Source organism: Otolemur garnettii, unplaced genomic scaffold (genome assembly GCF_000181295.1).
Source record: "Otolemur garnettii isolate 467f Iridium unplaced genomic scaffold, OtoGar3 scaffold00004, whole genome shotgun sequence".
Taxonomy (NCBI): domain Eukaryota; kingdom Metazoa; phylum Chordata; class Mammalia; order Primates; family Galagidae; genus Otolemur; species Otolemur garnettii.
Window position 1 is genome coordinate 26,408,170 of NW_003852399.1, and position 19,096 is coordinate 26,427,265.

Below are 19,096 nucleotides of genomic sequence, written 5' to 3' on the forward strand. Positions count from 1 at the left end.
GGTGGTTCTGCAAGATTGTATAAGGTATTCTTAGCCCTTTGTATTTGCATGTATATTTTGTGGCCAACAAAATATACATGCAAATACAACAATGATATTGGTAGTGTGTGTGGAAACTGAAAAGATCTATATTAGTTTTACATTCTCTTGTAGATTAATAAGTTGGCCCTATTTCTTTTTTTGGCTGGGTCTGGGTTTGAACCCACCACCTCTGGCATATGAGGCAGGCACCCTACCCTTTTGAGCCACAGGTGCCACCAGCCCTATTTCTTAAGAAAATACTAATGGTTAAAAAACATATTTGTTTGAAATTTCGTAGTGGGTATGTGAGTTTATAAATACATGCAAACTAAGAATACAACTAAATTAATTTGTTTTTTTTTCCAGAATATCTGTGATAATAGTCTTCTGCAAAACGGACTTTTCAAGAATTCTCTGAAAGAACAACATAGGATTTCCTTACACCATGACTTAATCTGAATGCAATAACAAGAAATAAGTTTTATCTCTAAATATAATGAAGGGCTGTGTGTAAACACTGACCCTGACCTAATTCTAATGAACATTTTAGACATGAGTTTACATCGGCAAATGGGTTCAGATCGAGATCTTCAGTCTTCTGCTTCATCTGTGAGCTTACCTTCAGTCAAAAAGGCACCCAAAAAAAGAAGAATTTCAATAGGCTCTCTGTTTCGGAGGAAAAAAGATAACAAACGAAAATCAAGGGAGCTCAATGGCGGGGTGGATGGAATTGCAAGTATTGAAAGTATACATTCTGAAATGTGTACCGATAAGAACTCTATTTTCTCTACAAATACCTCTTCTGATAATGGATTACCTTCTATCAGCAAGCAAATTGGAGACTTTATAGAGTGCCCTTTGTGCCTTTTGCGGCATTCTAAAGACAGATTTCCTGATATAATGACTTGTCATCATAGATCTTGTGTAGACTGCTTACGACAATATCTGAGGATAGAAATCTCTGAAAGTAGAGTTAACATCAGTTGCCCAGAATGTACTGAACGGTTTAATCCTCATGATATTCGCTTGATATTAAGTGATGATGTCTTGATGGAAAAGTATGAAGAATTTATGCTTAGACGGTGGCTTGTTGCGGATCCTGATTGTAGGTGGTGTCCAGCTCCAGATTGTGGGTAAGAAAATATTGTTTGATTTTTCTTAAATTAATTTTTTTCCTCTGGGGGTAAAATAAAAATTTGCTTTTAGTCAAAAGAAAAATCTTAAGATGCCAGAGAATTTAATTCATTCAGTAGACAAACATGTTGAGTGCATACCATGTGTCAGGCATTATATTTATTGTTTCTATATTACAAATCCACTTAAGAGCATTTTTGGAAGAAAAGGGTCAGATGGTAGAATACAGGATCTAGTTGTTAGACAAAGTTGGTTTTCCCTATCCATGTGGAGAACTTTTATTTTGGAATAAAAGATGAAATGATCTAGGTTGTTTGTGGTGAGGGAATTATTTGTGGTCATAAACTTAAATGACCCTTTTGAAAGGTACTTTGACTTGTAACGCAGAGTGATGTGTTCATGTTGATATAGATAAGCATTTGCTAGTCCCAAGGTCCAGTGATAATGTAATATTTCATTTGCCACAAATATATGAATTACAAATGCCATTCTCCCAACATTTAAAATAAAGTAATTTTACATAGTAAAATTTGCCCTATTTGTAGAGCATTTATTATGTGCAGTTGCCAGAAACAAGAGAAAACAGTTATGTGCTCTTTAAGAATAGTAAGAGCGGCAGTGCCTGTGGCTCAAAGGAGTAAGGCGCTGGCCCCATATGCTGGAAGTGGTGGGTTCAAACCCAGCCCTGGCCAAAAACTGCAAAAAAAAAAAAAGTAAGAGCTATAAACAGTGTGATTTAGTAACCCAGAGATTATAAATAAGAAAATAAGAGTTTGGGAAAACCCAGAATTTCCCAGATTATCTGGGTATAATCTCAGGGACAAGGCTATGATGTGAGTTTAATTTATGAAATTAAAAATTCAGGACTCAGATCATCTGAATTAAGTCCACTATTAAAAGCTACTTGGGTAGTGAATTTTCATATTACATCTAACTTCTATTCCATAATTTAAATGAGAAAAGTAGCAAGTGTTTCCAGCCTGTGCAAATTCTAGTTTCCCCAGTTATCACTAGCACTTAACCAAGGATTTCTGTATAATATACAGCATTAAAAAATTACATAATTAAGGGCAGGTGCAGTGGCTCACATCTGTAATCCTAGCCCTCTGGGAGGCTGAGGTGGGACAATTGCTTGAGCTCAGGTTTGAGACCAGCCTGAGCCAGAGCAGGACCCTGCCTCTAAAAATAGCTCGGTGTTGTGGCACCTATAGTCCCTGCTACTTGGCAGGCTGAGGCAAGAGAATTACTTGAGCCCAAGAGTTTGAGGCTACGACACCATGGCATTCTACTGAGGGTGACTCTGCTCAAAAAAAAAAAAAAAATATTACCTAATTAGTACTTTATGAATTCATTAGTTGTAGGCCTCCAAGATACTGTTCAGTATCATATTTGAAATACACTCTTTTTTTTTTTTTTGCAGTTTTTGGCCAGGGCTGGGTTTGAACCCACCCCCCCAGGCATATGGGGCTGGCACCTTACTCCTTTGAGCCACAGGTGCTGCCCGAAATATGTTCTCTTAAACTGCAGGGACTTTGTACTATAACATAAATAACAACAAAACGACATGTTAAATTACTATCTTAACCAGCAATTCTCAACCTATTGCAGACTAGGGCCGCAATATTAGGAAGGTTGAGAACCACTGATCTAAACTAAGCCAAGATTAGCTCTGCTTCCAGGCTTAATAGCAGAAGCAGACTCTAGGACCCAGACCCATGAAGGGCTAAACTCTCAAGAAAAACATGGGAAGAAAATAGGACTAATAAATAAGAGCTTTAAATAACTTGAGCAGGAAACAATGTTTAGTTAGAAAAAAAGTTTAGATATGATTGTATCAGTCTTGATACCATGGACCTCTGCATAGCATTTTCACTGGTAAAGTCATGCTCTTGAAATCAGAGTAGATTTTAAGTTGTATAGCAAATTTTAGGTTTGAAAAAACCACTTGCAAGTCATGCCTATGTTATGTTTTATCTGGAGAAGGAGTGTGATTTTCTAACTATCCTTCATGAACCTCAGGGTGCAAGCAAGAGGTGCTTTATGAATTTCTCTAAATGTTTACTAGCTTTAAAAAAAATCTGAACTGATGGAACTAAGAAAAAGCCTTAAGTGTCAGAACCTGTGGCCAAGAGAGACTGAGATAATAAATCCAACAACACACGCTTTCTGGTTGCTAAAGAGCTGTGTATTCTCTTGTGCTGGGTTGATTAATCACATTAGCATAATGAATAGTCAATACTATCAACCTAATAGACCTCAATAGGTATGGCTGAAACAGATTCTAGTTTGTATAAGAACTTGATTTTAGGGAAAGTATGTCAAACCAACTGGAACAAAATCCATTATTCAACATGAAGAATTACGAAATTATTTTGGGAGAAAATTAGATTGCCACCACTCATAATAAATTAAATAGATGACAGAGGTAAGTTGTATAAATAAAAGGAAAAAAGACTTAAACATAGAAGTGAATGATTAGCTTACTTGCTGCCGTGTTATTTGTTAAAATTATGGGCAGCATAGACCCCATCTCTACAAAAAAATTTTAAGAAATTAGCCAGGTGTAGAGGCATGCACCTGTAGTCCTGGCCATACAGGAGGCTGAGGTGGGAGGATCACTTGATTCTTGGAGTCGAGGGTACAGTAAGCCATGATCACTCTACTGTAATACTACAGTATTACTTAAATAAAAGAAGGAAGATGAATACACATTTACTGTGCAACTCTGAAATCCAATTTCTAGTTAAGTACTATTGATAAATTCTTCGCTTGCATACCAGGAGATATGTTTAGGAATATTCATAGTAACAAACAAGAAAATACATATGTCCGTTAGTTTATTACCTACCTCTTAAGAACTGGAGGAGAGAATGCGAACTTCAGGGACAACCAGGAAACTTCTGAAGCTGCTGCTGAGTAAGGTGACATAGGTTCTGATTTCCAGCTCGTGCTTGTCATGCCAGTGTGTTTTTTAATAGCAGTTATTCCATTTTAGGTTGAGAATTAATGTGACCACCCTATTGATAATATCTTCATCTTGTGTGGCAGATACAGGAATATTCGTTGTATTATTCTTTATAATCTCTTTTATATGCATATAGTTCTTAGTAAAATTAAAAATTTTGTTAAGTTAGTATATAAAATAATAGCAATACCTACTTTAATAACATCTTATGAAAATAACCACTTGGTTGTTATATAAATTTAATGAAGAATTTTCCTTGATTAATTTGGTTTTACATTAATTGGTGCTGTTGGTTGTCAATAGTCTTACCCACAAAGGGCAGAAAAGATGTTACAGAGATTAATTACATTTATTTATGTATTTTCATTTATATTTGGTTTATGGTGGATCTCTAGATTATTAAGGGCATACTTTATATACTTGTTGGTGTTACAGGTTTTATCATAGTGTTTTGCAGAAAACATAACCCCGTAACGTAAAATTTGTGTGTATACTTTGAAAACAGACTACTATTAGACTTCATTAAAAGTTAGTTTTACTTAGCAAGAGCATGTACAAACTGATTTTGAATCCCTATCCTAAATTGTTGTTAACAAGGATTAATTGAGATAGATCTTTAATGTTATTACTTGAAAAATTCCTAACACAGTAAGCTTCCATAGCTGTTATTTTTTATTCCTCATCTTTAGAAGTCATCCATATATTCAGTATACTTATGTGCCAGGTATTAGAGGTTATTAAATGAACAAAAGACAATCCCTGTCTTCTTGGAGCTTATTAAAACTTTTGGAAACTACAGAGAGATTTTTTAAGACTCCATTTATTATTTAATTCTGGCATAAGGAACATTGGTAAATATCTGAATATTTGCAGTTCATTCATTGAAGTGCTCAGCTGCAGTACTAGGACCACAGGCATATATTTAGTAACTGCTTTCATTGTACAATATACTTGAAAGAATTTTTCCCAGAAATGCTAGGTATGAAATTGTAAATTTTTCCTTTTGTATTTGTTATTTATCACTATGGCCATTTTCTTTACCTGACATTAATTTTACTTAAACATACAGTTTAACACACCTTAAGAAATACTGTCCTTACCACAGGGTCAAAAGAAAAGAAATTTGACCTGGATTCGCTTTGATATCTCTTGGGATTTCTAACCTAATATTCTTTTCACTCTTCTGAGGGTTAGGGCAGATTAAGCTTGTTTAAAGACAATATTTCTAAACACCTTTTAACACATGACTGGTGTTAAATTGTATGTGTTAAAACATACATTCTTAAAAGTAAAGCACTCTAAGAATTAATAGCTTGTACTGAAGAATTTGCTCTTTTTAATTTATTCTTTTTCCTAACCATAACAGCAACCCAGATATTTTTTAACACTTTAGGTATTTGATACATTCTATGGGTCCTTCTTTGACGTTCAGAGTTCACATTTTCTGTGTCTTAACAGTGTAGTAAACTTAAATCTAAGCATTTCAGACTTAAGTTTTTTGTTTTTTGGTTTTTTTTTTTTGAGACAGAGTCTTACTTTGTTGCCCTGGGTAGAGTGCTGTGGTGTCACAGCACCCACAACCTCAAACTCTTGGGCTAAAGCAATTCTTTTGCCTCAGCCTCCTGAGTAGCTGGGGCTGTAGGTACCCGTCATAACGCCTGGCTATTTTTAGAGATGAGGTCTTGCTCTGGCTCAGGCTTAGATTAAGGTTGTTGCTCAACCTGTATACTGCTCTTACACCAAACACTGTTAATTGATACTGTGATTTTTGATTGTGTTTTAAGGAGTCAATAAAAATAACATTCTTGGCTCGGCGCCTATAGCTCAACCGGCTAAGGCGCCAGCCACGTACACCTAAGGTGGCGGGTTCGAATCCCCAGCCCGGACCCGCCAAACAACAATGATGGCTGCAACCAAAAAATAGCCGGGCGTTGTGGCGGGCACCTGTGGTCCCAGCTACTTGGGAGGCGGAGGCAGGAGACTCGCTTGAGCCCAGGAGTTGGAGGTTGCTGTGAGCTGTAATGCCACGGCACTCTGCCCAGGGGGACAGCTTGAGGCTCTGTCTCAAAAAAAAAAAAAAAATAAATAAAAATAACATTCTTCTCTTCACAACTTGATTCAGAGCCAGGTTAGTACATAAGATGCAGGGGATATGTCAGCTTTCTCTTACTATTAATAATTAGTTGATTTAGAAATGTGACTTTAGATAATATAGCCAGAATTAGATTCCTCAATAAGATAGACTTCTCCAACTAGTTTCAGGTGTGTAGGCCTGAGAACAACTGAGGGCTACCCCTGCAGCCTGTAGTGGAAAGAACAGAATGCATTCTCTGTGTAGGTTGAAGATCCTAAAAAAAGGGAACCGAGAGATGAGACTCCGTTTGTCTAGACTTTCTCACAATTACATTATCCAAGCAAGTCATTCCTTTTCTCCTGGAATGATAATAACTTCTTGAAAGTAGATATATAAGTCTACTGATTCCAATATGAAACTTGACTTTTTTCCTTAACTGGATCAAATAATTTTGGTATTTCTGATTATAGTTTCTTTATTCTTTAAAGTTATGTTAAAAGCATTATGGTTATAAAAAATATTTTGAACTTTACTGATAATCTCTCTTCATTCTTCTCATTTTTTAATCAAAATCTTTATTGAGACTGTGTTATCTTAGAATCGTATTTCATTTTGGGTATGTTTTTTTCCTCCTTATTTGTTCCTTTGGAAGGAATTTGTTCCAGACAGAATATACTTCCCTAGCTTGTATCCCTACTTCCTTAATGTTATCAGTGATAGTATAATTTGTATAGCAAATTACTTTGAAACTCTCCCAGGAAAGAAATATTACAATCAGATAAATACAGGAAATACTGCTTACTGTGTATGTTAAAAATTTTTCTAGCAAATGCTATGGTAAAAAACTATAAACCACTTTAATTTTGCTTTTTTTTTTTTTTATTGTTTGGGATTCATTGAGGGTGCAAAGACTAGGTTACACTGATTGCATTTGTTAAAGTCTCTCTTATAACTGTGTCCCGCCCCCAGGAGGTGCACCATATACTCTTCCCCCTCTGCTTAGCATTTTTCTGTATTGACCACTGAGCATGGATTTACAATCCAGTGAACAGAAGATACTTTTAGAAAGCCTGCCCTATTTCGGTTTCTTTCTGTCTTCCTCTCTTTCTTCCTGTCCTTCCACTCCTGTTAAGCAAGAAGGTTTAAGCATTCCAAGTATAGTACCTAAAGACTTTTCAGCTGAAGGACAGAGAAGCCAAGTAAGGCTTGAGTTAAATAATGGGTCATAGAAGAAAATGGAGCTATTTACTAAACCAAGATGTAGGTGCTATTTAAGCCAGAGATATTTAGGTGGTTAACCGCTGTTACTCAGTTATTTCGCTGACCTTCTGCTGAGCCTGTTCTTTGCCAAAATAACACCTATTGCGCTAGAGCAGAGAGAGATTCCTGAAATTTTCTGTAAGGCAAGTGTTTTGTATTTAATTTAGTTGTACCATTTGCTTCAATTATAATTTGAGAATTGTTTTCCAGTGGAAAATAAATTTGGCTCCCATATAATGAAAACCATCTTCAAGAGACCTAATATTCTGTTTTCAAAATGTGTGACTGCTAGGTACATTTAATTCCTTGATATAGTATAGATTGTGGCTAATACCATTATTGTTAAAATTGAATACCTATGAACATGAAATGAATTCTTAGCATAAGAAAGCACTACTAGACTAACTTCTATAGTAATCAAAATACACATTTATGAAAAAATGTCAATATTACTAAAGATAATCCTGTTTTTCTTTAGAATTTGCAGATTCAATAGACTTGAATGTTTAGTTCTTAAATGTTTAGCTTTTCCATTAAAAACATACTGAGAAGTAGCATAAATAAGTTCAATATACTTTATCTCTAACATTTGAGTACCTGTAGTGTGCCATGAACTAAATTCTCACTCTATCTCTGTAACCCTACCTCTTTCTTCTCTTCCTCCCTTCATTGCTCTCCCCTACCCTGAACACTATAGATATTGTCATATTTAAATCTTACAAGTCTTTTTATTATTGTATCCTAATTTGGGGGATGCATTTTGACCAAGCCAGTGGTCAAATGTTAAATTAATATTCCTCCAAGACCAAAGTCAGATACCACCATCATGGTATGATGAACTTCTGGGATACAAGAATAGGTATAAATTTTTATTTAAAAAATAATTTTAAGAAGCAATCAGATGCAGGAATATTATTGCCTTATACTAGCAGGTAATAGTTTGCTATTGATAGTAGCTTGCTATTTTACTGCATATTTTAAAAATTCTAAATAGATATTCACTTGAATAGTGTTCCTACTTTTGTTCATAGCAGAATATATAATTCAGGATAAAGTTTTGTAGTATTATATTTTATAGGAGGAACACTGTATTTAGGATACAATATTTAGATAAATTTCAAAAATTTTGTTCTGTGTAAGCAGTCATTTTTTTTAACCAGTCATTATCAATAAGCTTAAATCTCTAGACCCAATACCATAAGGAATTATCATCTCAAAGCAATTTATGAAGCTGTTTCAAGTTTAATTATTGAGAAGACAATGTGTGTTAGGTCCCCAATTATCTCTCAGTTTTCTTGCCACGCACCTTTATGTTTTTATGAATATTGTACCGCATTTGGGAACCTGTCACGAAAATTTGAAAAGGCACTGTCAGCATTCTGCTTTTAATTCTTCTTGTCAAGATGTGAAGAACTACCCAGTAGGATTTTTTTTTTTAAGACTCAGTCTAGGCTCAGCGCCCTTAGCACAGTAGTTCCAGCCACATACACCAAGGCTGGTGGGTTTGAACCTGGCCAGGCTAACTAAACAACCATGACAACTACAACAACAACAAAAAAATAGCTGGGCATTGTGGCGGGCGCCTGTAGCCCCAGCTACTTGGGAGGCTCAGGCAACAGTATTGCTTAAGCCCAAGAGTTTGAGGTTGCTGTGAGCTGTGATGCAATGGCATTCTACCTAGGGTGACATAGTGTAACTCTTGTCTCAAAAAAAAAAAAGAAAAAAAAGTTTTGTTTGGTAATGTGAATACTAGTATACTGAACAACTTCTACAAAGTTTAGAATTATGATACCATTAATTTGTATTACTCTTCACATTTTTAGAAATATTTGCTCACAAAGAGTGTTCTTCTTGGCTTGGCGCCTGTAACTCAAGCGGCCAAGGCATCAGCCATATACACCAGAGCTGGCGGGTTTGAATCCAGCCTGGGCCTGCCAAACAACGACAGCTACAGAGAATAGCTTGAGCCCAGGAGTTTGAGGTTGCTATGAGCTGTGATCCTATGGCACTCTACCCAGGGCAACAGCTTGAGACTCTGTCTCAAAAAAAAAGAATATTATTCTTGAATTTATCTAGTTAAAGCTCTCTCAGTGTTCATGTTAACTCTAAATCTAGTTGCCTATTTACTTACTTGAAAGCTAAACTTGTACCTAAATTTGGCTTTTACAGTCATTAGTAACGATCATAGCATTTTATTCTTGCCACATAATGTACATTAATACTTTAGTTATCCAGCAGAATTTCACTATATAAAAAGATTTCTCCTCTAAGTTATGTCTGGAATGCCAATGTTTACTTTAAAATGAGTATTTTTATGTTAATATTCAATCCAAATGATATATTATTGATGTAGAAATGATAGTAACTTGTATGATTATATGGTCATTAGTGATGAACAAGTGCAGAGGTACTAGAAATGTCATTGGAACTGTCATTTGTTTATATGGCCTTCTCAAGGCCAAGGCCAAAACTGACTTATGATTTTGGCTAAATACTGAAGCTGAGCAAAACTTCAGTGAATACCTCCTTTATGTATGAGAAAATTTAGTGTAGGAAGATTGTGTACCTTATGTAAAATTATACAGGTAATTAAGTGGTGGAAGTGGAATCTGTACCAACTAACCTAAACTTTTCTGGCTTTAGAAATTGTGATTGGCTTCAGAAAATAATTGGTCTTATATTGTCCCCTACAAACACAGATTTCCCCATTCTGTCCTTCCTCTTCCCCTCCTTCCTTCTTTCAATAAAAGGTAGGTTAGAGAAGAGGTTTAGAAGAGAATGCCATTTCCTTTTTGCTGAAATTACTGTTTTTAAACGAAGATCTTTATCTTAGATCATAGATACTTTAGATAATAACTTCCTTTTTTAAAAAAAATAAGAGTCTTACTATCTCGCCTTCAGTAGAGTGCTGTGGTGTCACAGCTCACATCAACCTCAAACTCTTGAGCTTAAGAGATTATCTTGCCTCAGCCTTCCAAGCAGCTGGGACTACAGGACCTGCCACAATGCCTGGCTATTTTGTTACAGTTGTCATTGTTGTTTGGCAGGCCTGGGCCAGGTTCAAACCCACCAGCCCCAGTGTGTGTGCTTGGCACCCTAGCCTCTGAGGTACAGGCACTAAGCCTAGATAATAACTTTGATAGAAAACAGAGGGTCTTTTTTCTTTTCCTGGGACTGCAATGAATGTTAAGGGTCAGGGAAGTGAAGTTATACCAAGTAACCCAATATTGATGTAAATTGCCTTTAATTCAGTCCTGTTTGAATCTATCTGTGGTAGAGAATGGTAATTTGATTCAGCTCTGTTTGAATGTGTCTATGATAGAGAGAATGGTAATTAGAGATTTGGTCTATCAGAGATAAAATGGAATGTGAGATGTAAAATTTAAGTTTAAAGTTTGAGGTACTGAAGGAGCATGGGGTCTAAGAATGAAAGAATTCTGACACTTATGTCAACACTGAGATAAGATAAGAAAAGTGACTTACTATTGACACTTATAATTTTGCATAATTTCATAGATTATCCTGAAATTTAATAAAATCTCAGTTACAAATGTTATTGTCAGTAACAGGAGAAGCCCTGAAAACTCTCTTAAATTTCTAGGCAGAAGGAAATGTTTGGTATTTACAAAAGCCTCTTATCCACAGGTAAGATTTGTGCATTACTATTTTCAAAGAGAACCTCCTAGAAATGTTAATTCAAGGTGAGGCGCAGTGGCTCACACCTGTAATCCTAACACTCTGGGAGACCAAGGTGAATGGATTGCTTGAGTTTAGGAGTTCAAGACCAGAGCAAAAGCTGTCTCTACTAGAAATAGAAAAATTAGCTAGGTGTCTTTTGTGGCAGGTACATGTAGTCCCAGCTACTCAGAAGGCTCAGACAAGAAGATGGCTTGAGCCCAGGAGTTTGAGATTGCTGTGAGCTGTGATGCGATAGCACTTAACCTGAGTGTGACTGAGACTGTCGCCGCACTCCCCCCCAAAAAGAAGAAATATTTTAATTCAGAGTTTTATTAAGATAGTTGTAGATTTACATGCAGATGTATAAAATAATTCAGAGAGGTCCTGTGTACCCTTCACATTGTTTGCCTCAGTGGTATCATTTTACAAAGCTATAGAACGATACCACAACAAAGATACTGGCAGAGATGCAATCTACCAATCTTAATCAAATTTTCCCAGTTTTACTTGTACTTTGTATATGTATGTGTGTATTTAATTATATAGCATTTTATCATGTTTATGTTTATGTATTCACCACTACAGTCAAGGTACTGAACACTTCCATCAACAGAGATCCCTCATGTTACTCTTTCATAACCACTTGCCTCTTACCGTTTCCTCTTCCTAATCCCATTCCCTAATCCCTGACAACTACTAATCTATTTTTCATTTCTAAAATGTTGTCATTTCAAAATGTTATATAAATGATGGAATCATACAGTATGTAACTTTTTGAGATTGGCTTCTTTTTTCACTTAGTGTAATTCCCCAGAGATTCAGCTGTTAACCTATATCAATAATTTCTTTTTGTTGTTGATTGTGTATATACACTGTGGTTTGTTTAACCATTTACCTTTTGAAAGACATCAGGGCGTGTTCCAGTTTTCGACTGTTGTGAACAAAGCTGCTGTGAGCATCCATGTACGGTTTTCTTGTATAAACATAAATTTCATTTCTCTGGGATACATGCCAAAGAGTGTCCAAAAGTAAAAATATTTTTCAAGTGTCAGAAATATTACATCAGAGAATAAGTATTAGCTAGTCTTAAATCTTCTATTCTCAGTCTTTTATCTGAAGCAAAAAACAAAACAAATAACCTCAACTTCTTTTTGTTTTGTTTTGTAAGACAGAGTCTCACTCTGTTGCCCTGGAGTTGAGTGCCAAGGCATCATAGCTCATAGCAACCCCAAACTCTTAGGCTCAACGATTCTTTTGCCTCAGCCTCCCAAGTAGCTGGGACTACAGGTGCCCACCACAATGTCCAGTTAGTTTTTCTATTTTTAGTAGAGACGGGGGTCTCACTTTGCTCAGGCTGCTTTCAAACTCCTGAGCCCTGGCCATTCATCCACCTTGGCCTCCCAGAGTGCTAGGATTATAGGTATGAGCCACTGCACCCGGTCCCAACTCCAGCTTCTTGATTGAGAAATTCCAACTGGTTCCTTTTGGTAGGAGATTGGCACCAAAACCCACTTTTACCATGCATCTTAGAAATAAAAATGTGGGAATTCATGAACACAAAGCTGTCACATAATTTATACATTGGCATAGTGTGCCATTAACTGATAAGGGTAGCTTATCCATAACTATTACATTTTTAAATAAGTAATTTTGTTCTTTTCACTTTCTTGTTTTTGAAATTAAATTAATTGTAGAAAATCAGAAGTGTATAAATGCATAAAGAAGAAAATTAAAACCCCAATACCCAGGAAAACCACTCTTGAGATTTTTAGTGTATTCTAGTCTTTTATGAGTGTACACAATACTACACTAATTTAATGTAGTTTTTCTAAAATTGGGACAGGCAGTTTGGTATCCTGCTTAAAAGTTGCAAGGTAAAAGGTAAAAACTGAACTTTTAAAATAATATTTTAAAGCCATTTATATGCCTTACTTTGTAAACTGTTCTTTTTCCCCCATTTTTATATTAGTGACATAGGGTTTATGACTATTAATGCATAAATAGAAAATGTTTTTAAGGAATAACATTTTAGTTGAATAATTTTTTACTTAATGGATATAGCTTGTTTTATGTCACATTTTAAATTGCTTTTCTTGTTTTCAAGATATGCTGTGATAGCATTTGGATGTGCCAGCTGTCCAAAATTAACTTGTGGGAGAGAAGGCTGTGGAACAGAGTTTTGCTACCACTGTAAGCAGATTTGGCACCCCAACCAGACATGTGATGCTGCTCGACAAGAAAGAGCCCAGAGTTTACGCTTGAGAACTATACGTTCTTCATCCATTAGTTACAGTCAAGAGTCTGGAGCAGCAGGTATTTATATCTGACTTCTTCTAATAAAATAATTTGACACGTACAGAATACTAATTTTAATATGAAAAAGTATTCAGTTTCTATTTTGCCCTCACTTTTCAAAAGCCCTTTTTTTTTTTTTTTTAGTATATTTGTATCCCAGAAGTGCTTGTACTTCCTTGTGAAAGAAAATGGTTCTGAGATTGGAAAAAAATTTTTTGTCCAAAAAAAGGAAATAAGGAGTATCATGGTGATTTATATAACTGATAGCCAAATGTAGTCCAAAACTGTTGATTATTATAAATATATCTTATACAAAACTTAGCAAATATTTCTAAAAAGATACTAATTTTAAACAATCATCTTTAGATTATTTCTAATTGTGTAAATACCACAAAATTACAAATTTAAACACTATTTATTCTTGAAATCCTTTTTATTTAAATATTTTTTTAACTTACAGATATTTTATCCAATCCCAGGATCCCAGGACATAAAAATAATACCTTACTGGGGAGGACCTTTAAAGAGAGTGGTGTCACAGGTCACAGCAACCTCAAACTCTTAGGCTTAAGCAATTCTCTTGCCTCAGCCTCCCAAGTAGCTGGGACTACAGGTTCCCGCCCCAACGCCCAGCTATTTTTCGTTGCAGTTGTCATTGTTGTTTTTAGCTGGCCCAGGCTGAGTTTGAACCTGCTACCCTCTGTGTATGTGGCTGGCACCGTAAACATTATGCTATGGGTGCCAAGCCAGTTCAGCATACTCTTATAATAAGGAAGTTTATCATTCACATGCTGCTTAAACAGAATTAGCATTCTTTACTTTGATATACTAAATGTTGTATCGGGTATAAAAGGCAGCTTGTTTTTTCATTCAAACCCCATTGTTTAAAAATTTATAATGTAGACTTTATGTTTTTTGGATCATTTAAATCATCACTTATGGATATTTTAAATTTTCATTTTAGTAATCATTTCTCTTGATCTGACTGCTTAGAAGTATCATTTTGCTCAAAATTCCTGAATTGTTAAAATACTAATTGTGAGCATTGACCAGTTCTTAAGTTAAAAAACAGCTTTGGCTCTGGAAGAAAGCTCTTAGGAAACCTAAATTCACTGATGAAGGACAGGTAAAATTTGACCATAATACTTGAAGAAAGGAGAATAGAATATAGCTTAATGTAATAACTTAGAACAAATACTTAAACTCAGTGCTTAGCACTGTAAATATCTTTCTTTAAACTATGTGTAGCGGCTTGGTGCCTGTAGCTCAATCAGCTAAGTTGCCAGCCACATACACCAGAGCTGGTGGGTTCAAATCCAGCCCAGACCTGCCAAACAACAATGAAAACTACAACTGAAAAATAGCCGGGCGTTGTGGCAGGTGCCTGTAGTCTCAGCTACTTGGGAGGCTGAGGCAAGAGAATTGCTTAAGCCCAAGAGTTTGAGGTTACTGTGAACTGTGACCTCACAGCACTCTACCCAGGGGGCAGCTTGAGTCTCTGTCTCAAAAAAAATAAATAAATAAACTATGTGTAGGTAGAAAATATAACTGGCTAATAGTAACAATTCAAAATAGTTACATAATTTGAGAAATAAACTCTTTTTCTATGTCAGTGATTCCTAAAGTTATACACCTCTTGATTTTACTTTGGCTCCATTATGCATTGTAAACATGTTACTATGTAAGGAGCATACACCAACAACATTTGAATAAATGAGTGAATAAATAAAAAAGACAAAGACAACCTATTAAAAACAGTCATGAACATGACCAACAATGGTTGCTTTTATTCTGAAACTTTTTGGTGGTTTATATGTTTATAACTACATGACTTCCCTTAATCTCTTACTTCCTCCCTTTTATTTGGGTGCTAATTCTTTGCAAGGGCCATCTGTCTATTGTATGAAGTAAAATACTGTGAAAGGCTGCTTTTCTGAAGATATCTGTATTGTTATTTTTATAGAGCGTATAATTGATATTGAAAGAAAAGTGAATTTATAGTGCTTCAGATTAATGTCACATTGTCTCTTCCTTTAGTATTCATTCACTAAAGGAATAATACACAGAATATCCAAATTTGAATTAAGTTGAGATGGTTAAACTTTCTCATTCTAAAACTGAGAAAGTACCACTCAAAGAAGATAGCTTTAAGGGGTCAAGTCAAAACAAACTTGACATACTTCACAGTTTGCCTAGAGCTATTCTTGATTTTCCTTTTTTTTTTTTTTTGTTCTTTTGTTATGTTTGTTATCATTGTTTTATTGCTGAGTTTGAAAAATGTTTATGTTTTGAAAATTTAATGTCAAATATATTCCTTTCTCAGAAGGGAAGAAATGTTTTATATACCAAAAACAGGAAGTTAAAGCTATCAGTTAAACTATTCATCTGAAGATTTTTGGCAGTGCTGCAGTTGATATTGATAATCTATTAGAAATGATTTTTAGACCAGTTTTACATACTATGAGGTCTCTCTATGTTCCTAATAGCTGATGACATAAAACCATGTCCACGATGTGCTGCTTATATAATAAAGATGAATGATGGGAGCTGCAATCACATGACATGTGCTGTTTGTGGCTGTGAGTTTTGTTGGTTGTGTATGAAAGAAATCTCAGATTTACATTATCTAAGGTAAGTTTATAGAAGGAACTATTTACCAGTATTTGTAAATATAATTTTATATTGTAAGACAAAATAAATTTTTTTGGAGCAACTATTATCCTAAGCATTGTTAAACTTGAGATTTATAAAGTTTATAAAATACTGTACTTAAAGGGATTTTTTTTTATTCTTGTTATGTAATTTTATTTTTTTCTGAGACAGTCTTGCTATGTTGTACAGACTAGAGTGCCAAGGCATCACAATTGCTCATAGCAACATCAAACTCCTGGGCTCAAGCGATCCTCCTGCATCAGCCTCCCAAGTAGCTGGGACTATAGGTGTATGCTACAACACCTGGCTAATTTTTAAATTTATTGTAAAGAAAATCTTGCTTTATTGCTCAGGATGGTCTTGAATTCCTGGCCTCAAGTGATCATCATGCCTTAGCCCCAAAGTGGATTATAGACATAAGCCACTGGGCCTGGCCTTGGTACAAAAAAGTTAAGAGGAGCCAAATTATTATGCTAGTCATTTGTAATTACTATTTTGTCAAAAATACAAAATGGAGATTTATTTTTGGGTTTTTGTTTTTGTTTTAGGTTAATCTAGTATTTAATACCCTATGTAATTATGCCAGCTCATAAATATTTCCATTGAATTTTCTCATATACAAATTTTTTCATTCAGGTCACAAAGTGAGTTTATGATATAATCAGATAGTGTCTAACATAGGGCTAAAAGAAACATGTTTTGCATTGTTACTTACTAAATGTTTTGAGGGTATTGGAGGACCAGGGGTGATTTTTTTTTTTTTTTTTTTTTTTTTGAGATAGTCTCACTTTGTCACCCTTGGTAGAGTGCTGTGGCATCATAGCTTACAGCAACCTCAGACTTCTGGGCTTAAGTAATCCTTTTGCCTGGGCCTCCCAAATAGCTGAGACTATGGGCACCCACCACAATACCTGGCTATTTTTTGAAAGATGGGATCTCGCTCTTTCTTAGACTAGTCTCAAACTTACAGATAAATTTTTAACATACATCTTAGCAATCACTATCTCATTAATATAATTTAACTGTGGTTCTTACCTTAATTTTTTTGGCATTTGATAATTTCAGAATTCAAAGAAAGAGGGGGAAAACTAAATATAAGAAGTTTTTCTTTTAATAATCCTAAATATAAGGATTTTTTAATAGTTTTTTTCATACTTCATTGTTTTAGTGTATTATAGCAATTTGTTGCTGTGATGCTTTATAGCATTTACTTTACATTGTAATTTTTTCTGTTAGTCCATCAGGATGTACTTTTTGGGGGAAGAAACCCTGGAGCCGAAAGAAGAAAATATTGTGGCAGCTGGGGACGCTTGTTGGTGCTCCTGTAGGAATTGCTTTAATAGCTGGCATTGCTATTCCCGCAATGATTATTGGCATTCCTGTATATGTGGGCCGTAAGGTAAATTGCATACTTCCTGAGTTCATTATCTTATTCTAAATCTTTAGGTGTATCTCCTTAGTATTGATGATATTTTGCTTTTTTAAAATTTATTAGGCAAAGAATATTTTTAATGTTTTTTCACAAAATAATAAATTTCCAGTGTTTGGCAAGCTTGTACATATGCAGAAAAAGCAGACTTGCTTTAAAATTATCTGCATCTGAAAACTTTAGTACATTTGCAATGTAAAACCAAGTTTGAGTGTAAACATACATGCCTGATATTTTTCTTATGGATATATCCTTGTGGATATATGGATAAAGCCAGGTCTGTGAAATCTTTTCAATAAAAATACCTAAATAGAACATGCTCTCAGGCAAAGAATAATTAGCTAATTCTTGAATTACTTCTACTTCAGTTCAAAGCTTTTTTTTTCTCTTGGATTACTGCTATTAATAAATGAGTTATTTTGTAGATTATAACAATTTTGCGTAAGTCCAATCACCAGTATTTATTAATGATCACTACTGGCCTATAATTGATGAATTATACTTTGTTAGCTAAGCAAATGATTATTTTTTATAGGGTTAATTTATGAAGTCCTAAGAAGTCTGCTGCTGTCTAAATTAGTAAAATCTCAGAATTGTTAAATAACCTTAGAAATTATATATATATATGTATTTTTTTTTTTCCAGTTTTTGGCTGGGGCTGGGTTTGAACCTGCCACCTCCAGTATATGAGGCCAGCACCTTGCTCCTTTGAGCCACAGGTGCCGCCCCTTAGAAATTATCTTATCCCAGTCTTGTACCGGAGCAAAACAAAGAATTACAGTTTTTTAAAAGGAAACTAATGGTTGTCAACTCGTGCTGTGCCCTAGTTTTATGTACTTTGACTCAACTTTGTAGCATCTAGGTATTTTAGTGTCTAACTCAGGTGTTATTTTAGTCTCTAATTTATGTGTTAGAATATTGAGGTTTAGGTAAGTGTATGTAATTTATCTTCAGTTACACTGAATGAAGTAGAGCTGAAATTTGAACCCAGATGCATGAATTCTTTATATACGTTTCTTGATAAGTTTCATTAGCCATTTGGGAACCTCCAGTGATAGGGAATGGACCAACTGATGAGACAGCTCACTGTGTTGGAAAATGGCTATTATTGTTAGAAAATTCTTATGTTGAGTCAAAATCTATTTCCCTTAAAACTGTTCCCTTTATTCAATTTCTGACTTTTGGGACCATGCTCAGAATAAGGTTGGTCTTCTATAGCATAGCCAATTTTTTTTTTTTTTTACTAAATATATATTTGTAATCAGAAAAATAATGATATTTACTATTTTTTAAAATTAGGTTCAGACTGATGACATACATGGCTGTTTTTAAGTTAAATATTTATTTCAGAGGTTTTAAGTGAACAAAACTAAACTTTAAAAAAATCTCAAATAGATTCATCAGCAGCAAGCCTGAATAAAGAAAAGAAAAGCAGATAGAATAACTGATTATAATAATTTTTCATGTAGTTATCCAAAGCAGGGTTTTGCTGAAGATAAAACTTGTTTATTCAGATACTTAGAAGTGAAAAGAGACAGTTGTACTACACATACCTACAAATTATTTATAAAAGAGAGATTGTTTACCT

At 34.8% G+C, this 19,096-nt stretch overlaps 1 protein-coding gene across 1 annotated transcript in view; it reads left to right on the top strand.

Moving 5' to 3' along the window:
* The window catches only part of RNF19A (ring finger protein 19A, RBR E3 ubiquitin protein ligase), a 53,354-nt gene that overhangs the window by 24,217 nt on the left and 10,041 nt on the right, over positions 1-19,096 (top strand). Inside the window, exons 2-5 of the mRNA XM_003782444.3 lie at positions 388-1,154; positions 13,237-13,445; positions 15,914-16,058; positions 17,316-17,478. Of these exons, the coding sequence (XP_003782492.1) occupies positions 559-1,154; positions 13,237-13,445; positions 15,914-16,058; positions 17,316-17,478 (1,113 nt within the window). The 5' untranslated portion in view covers positions 388-558. The remainder of the gene's footprint in view (positions 1-387; positions 1,155-13,236; positions 13,446-15,913; positions 16,059-17,315; positions 17,479-19,096) is intronic.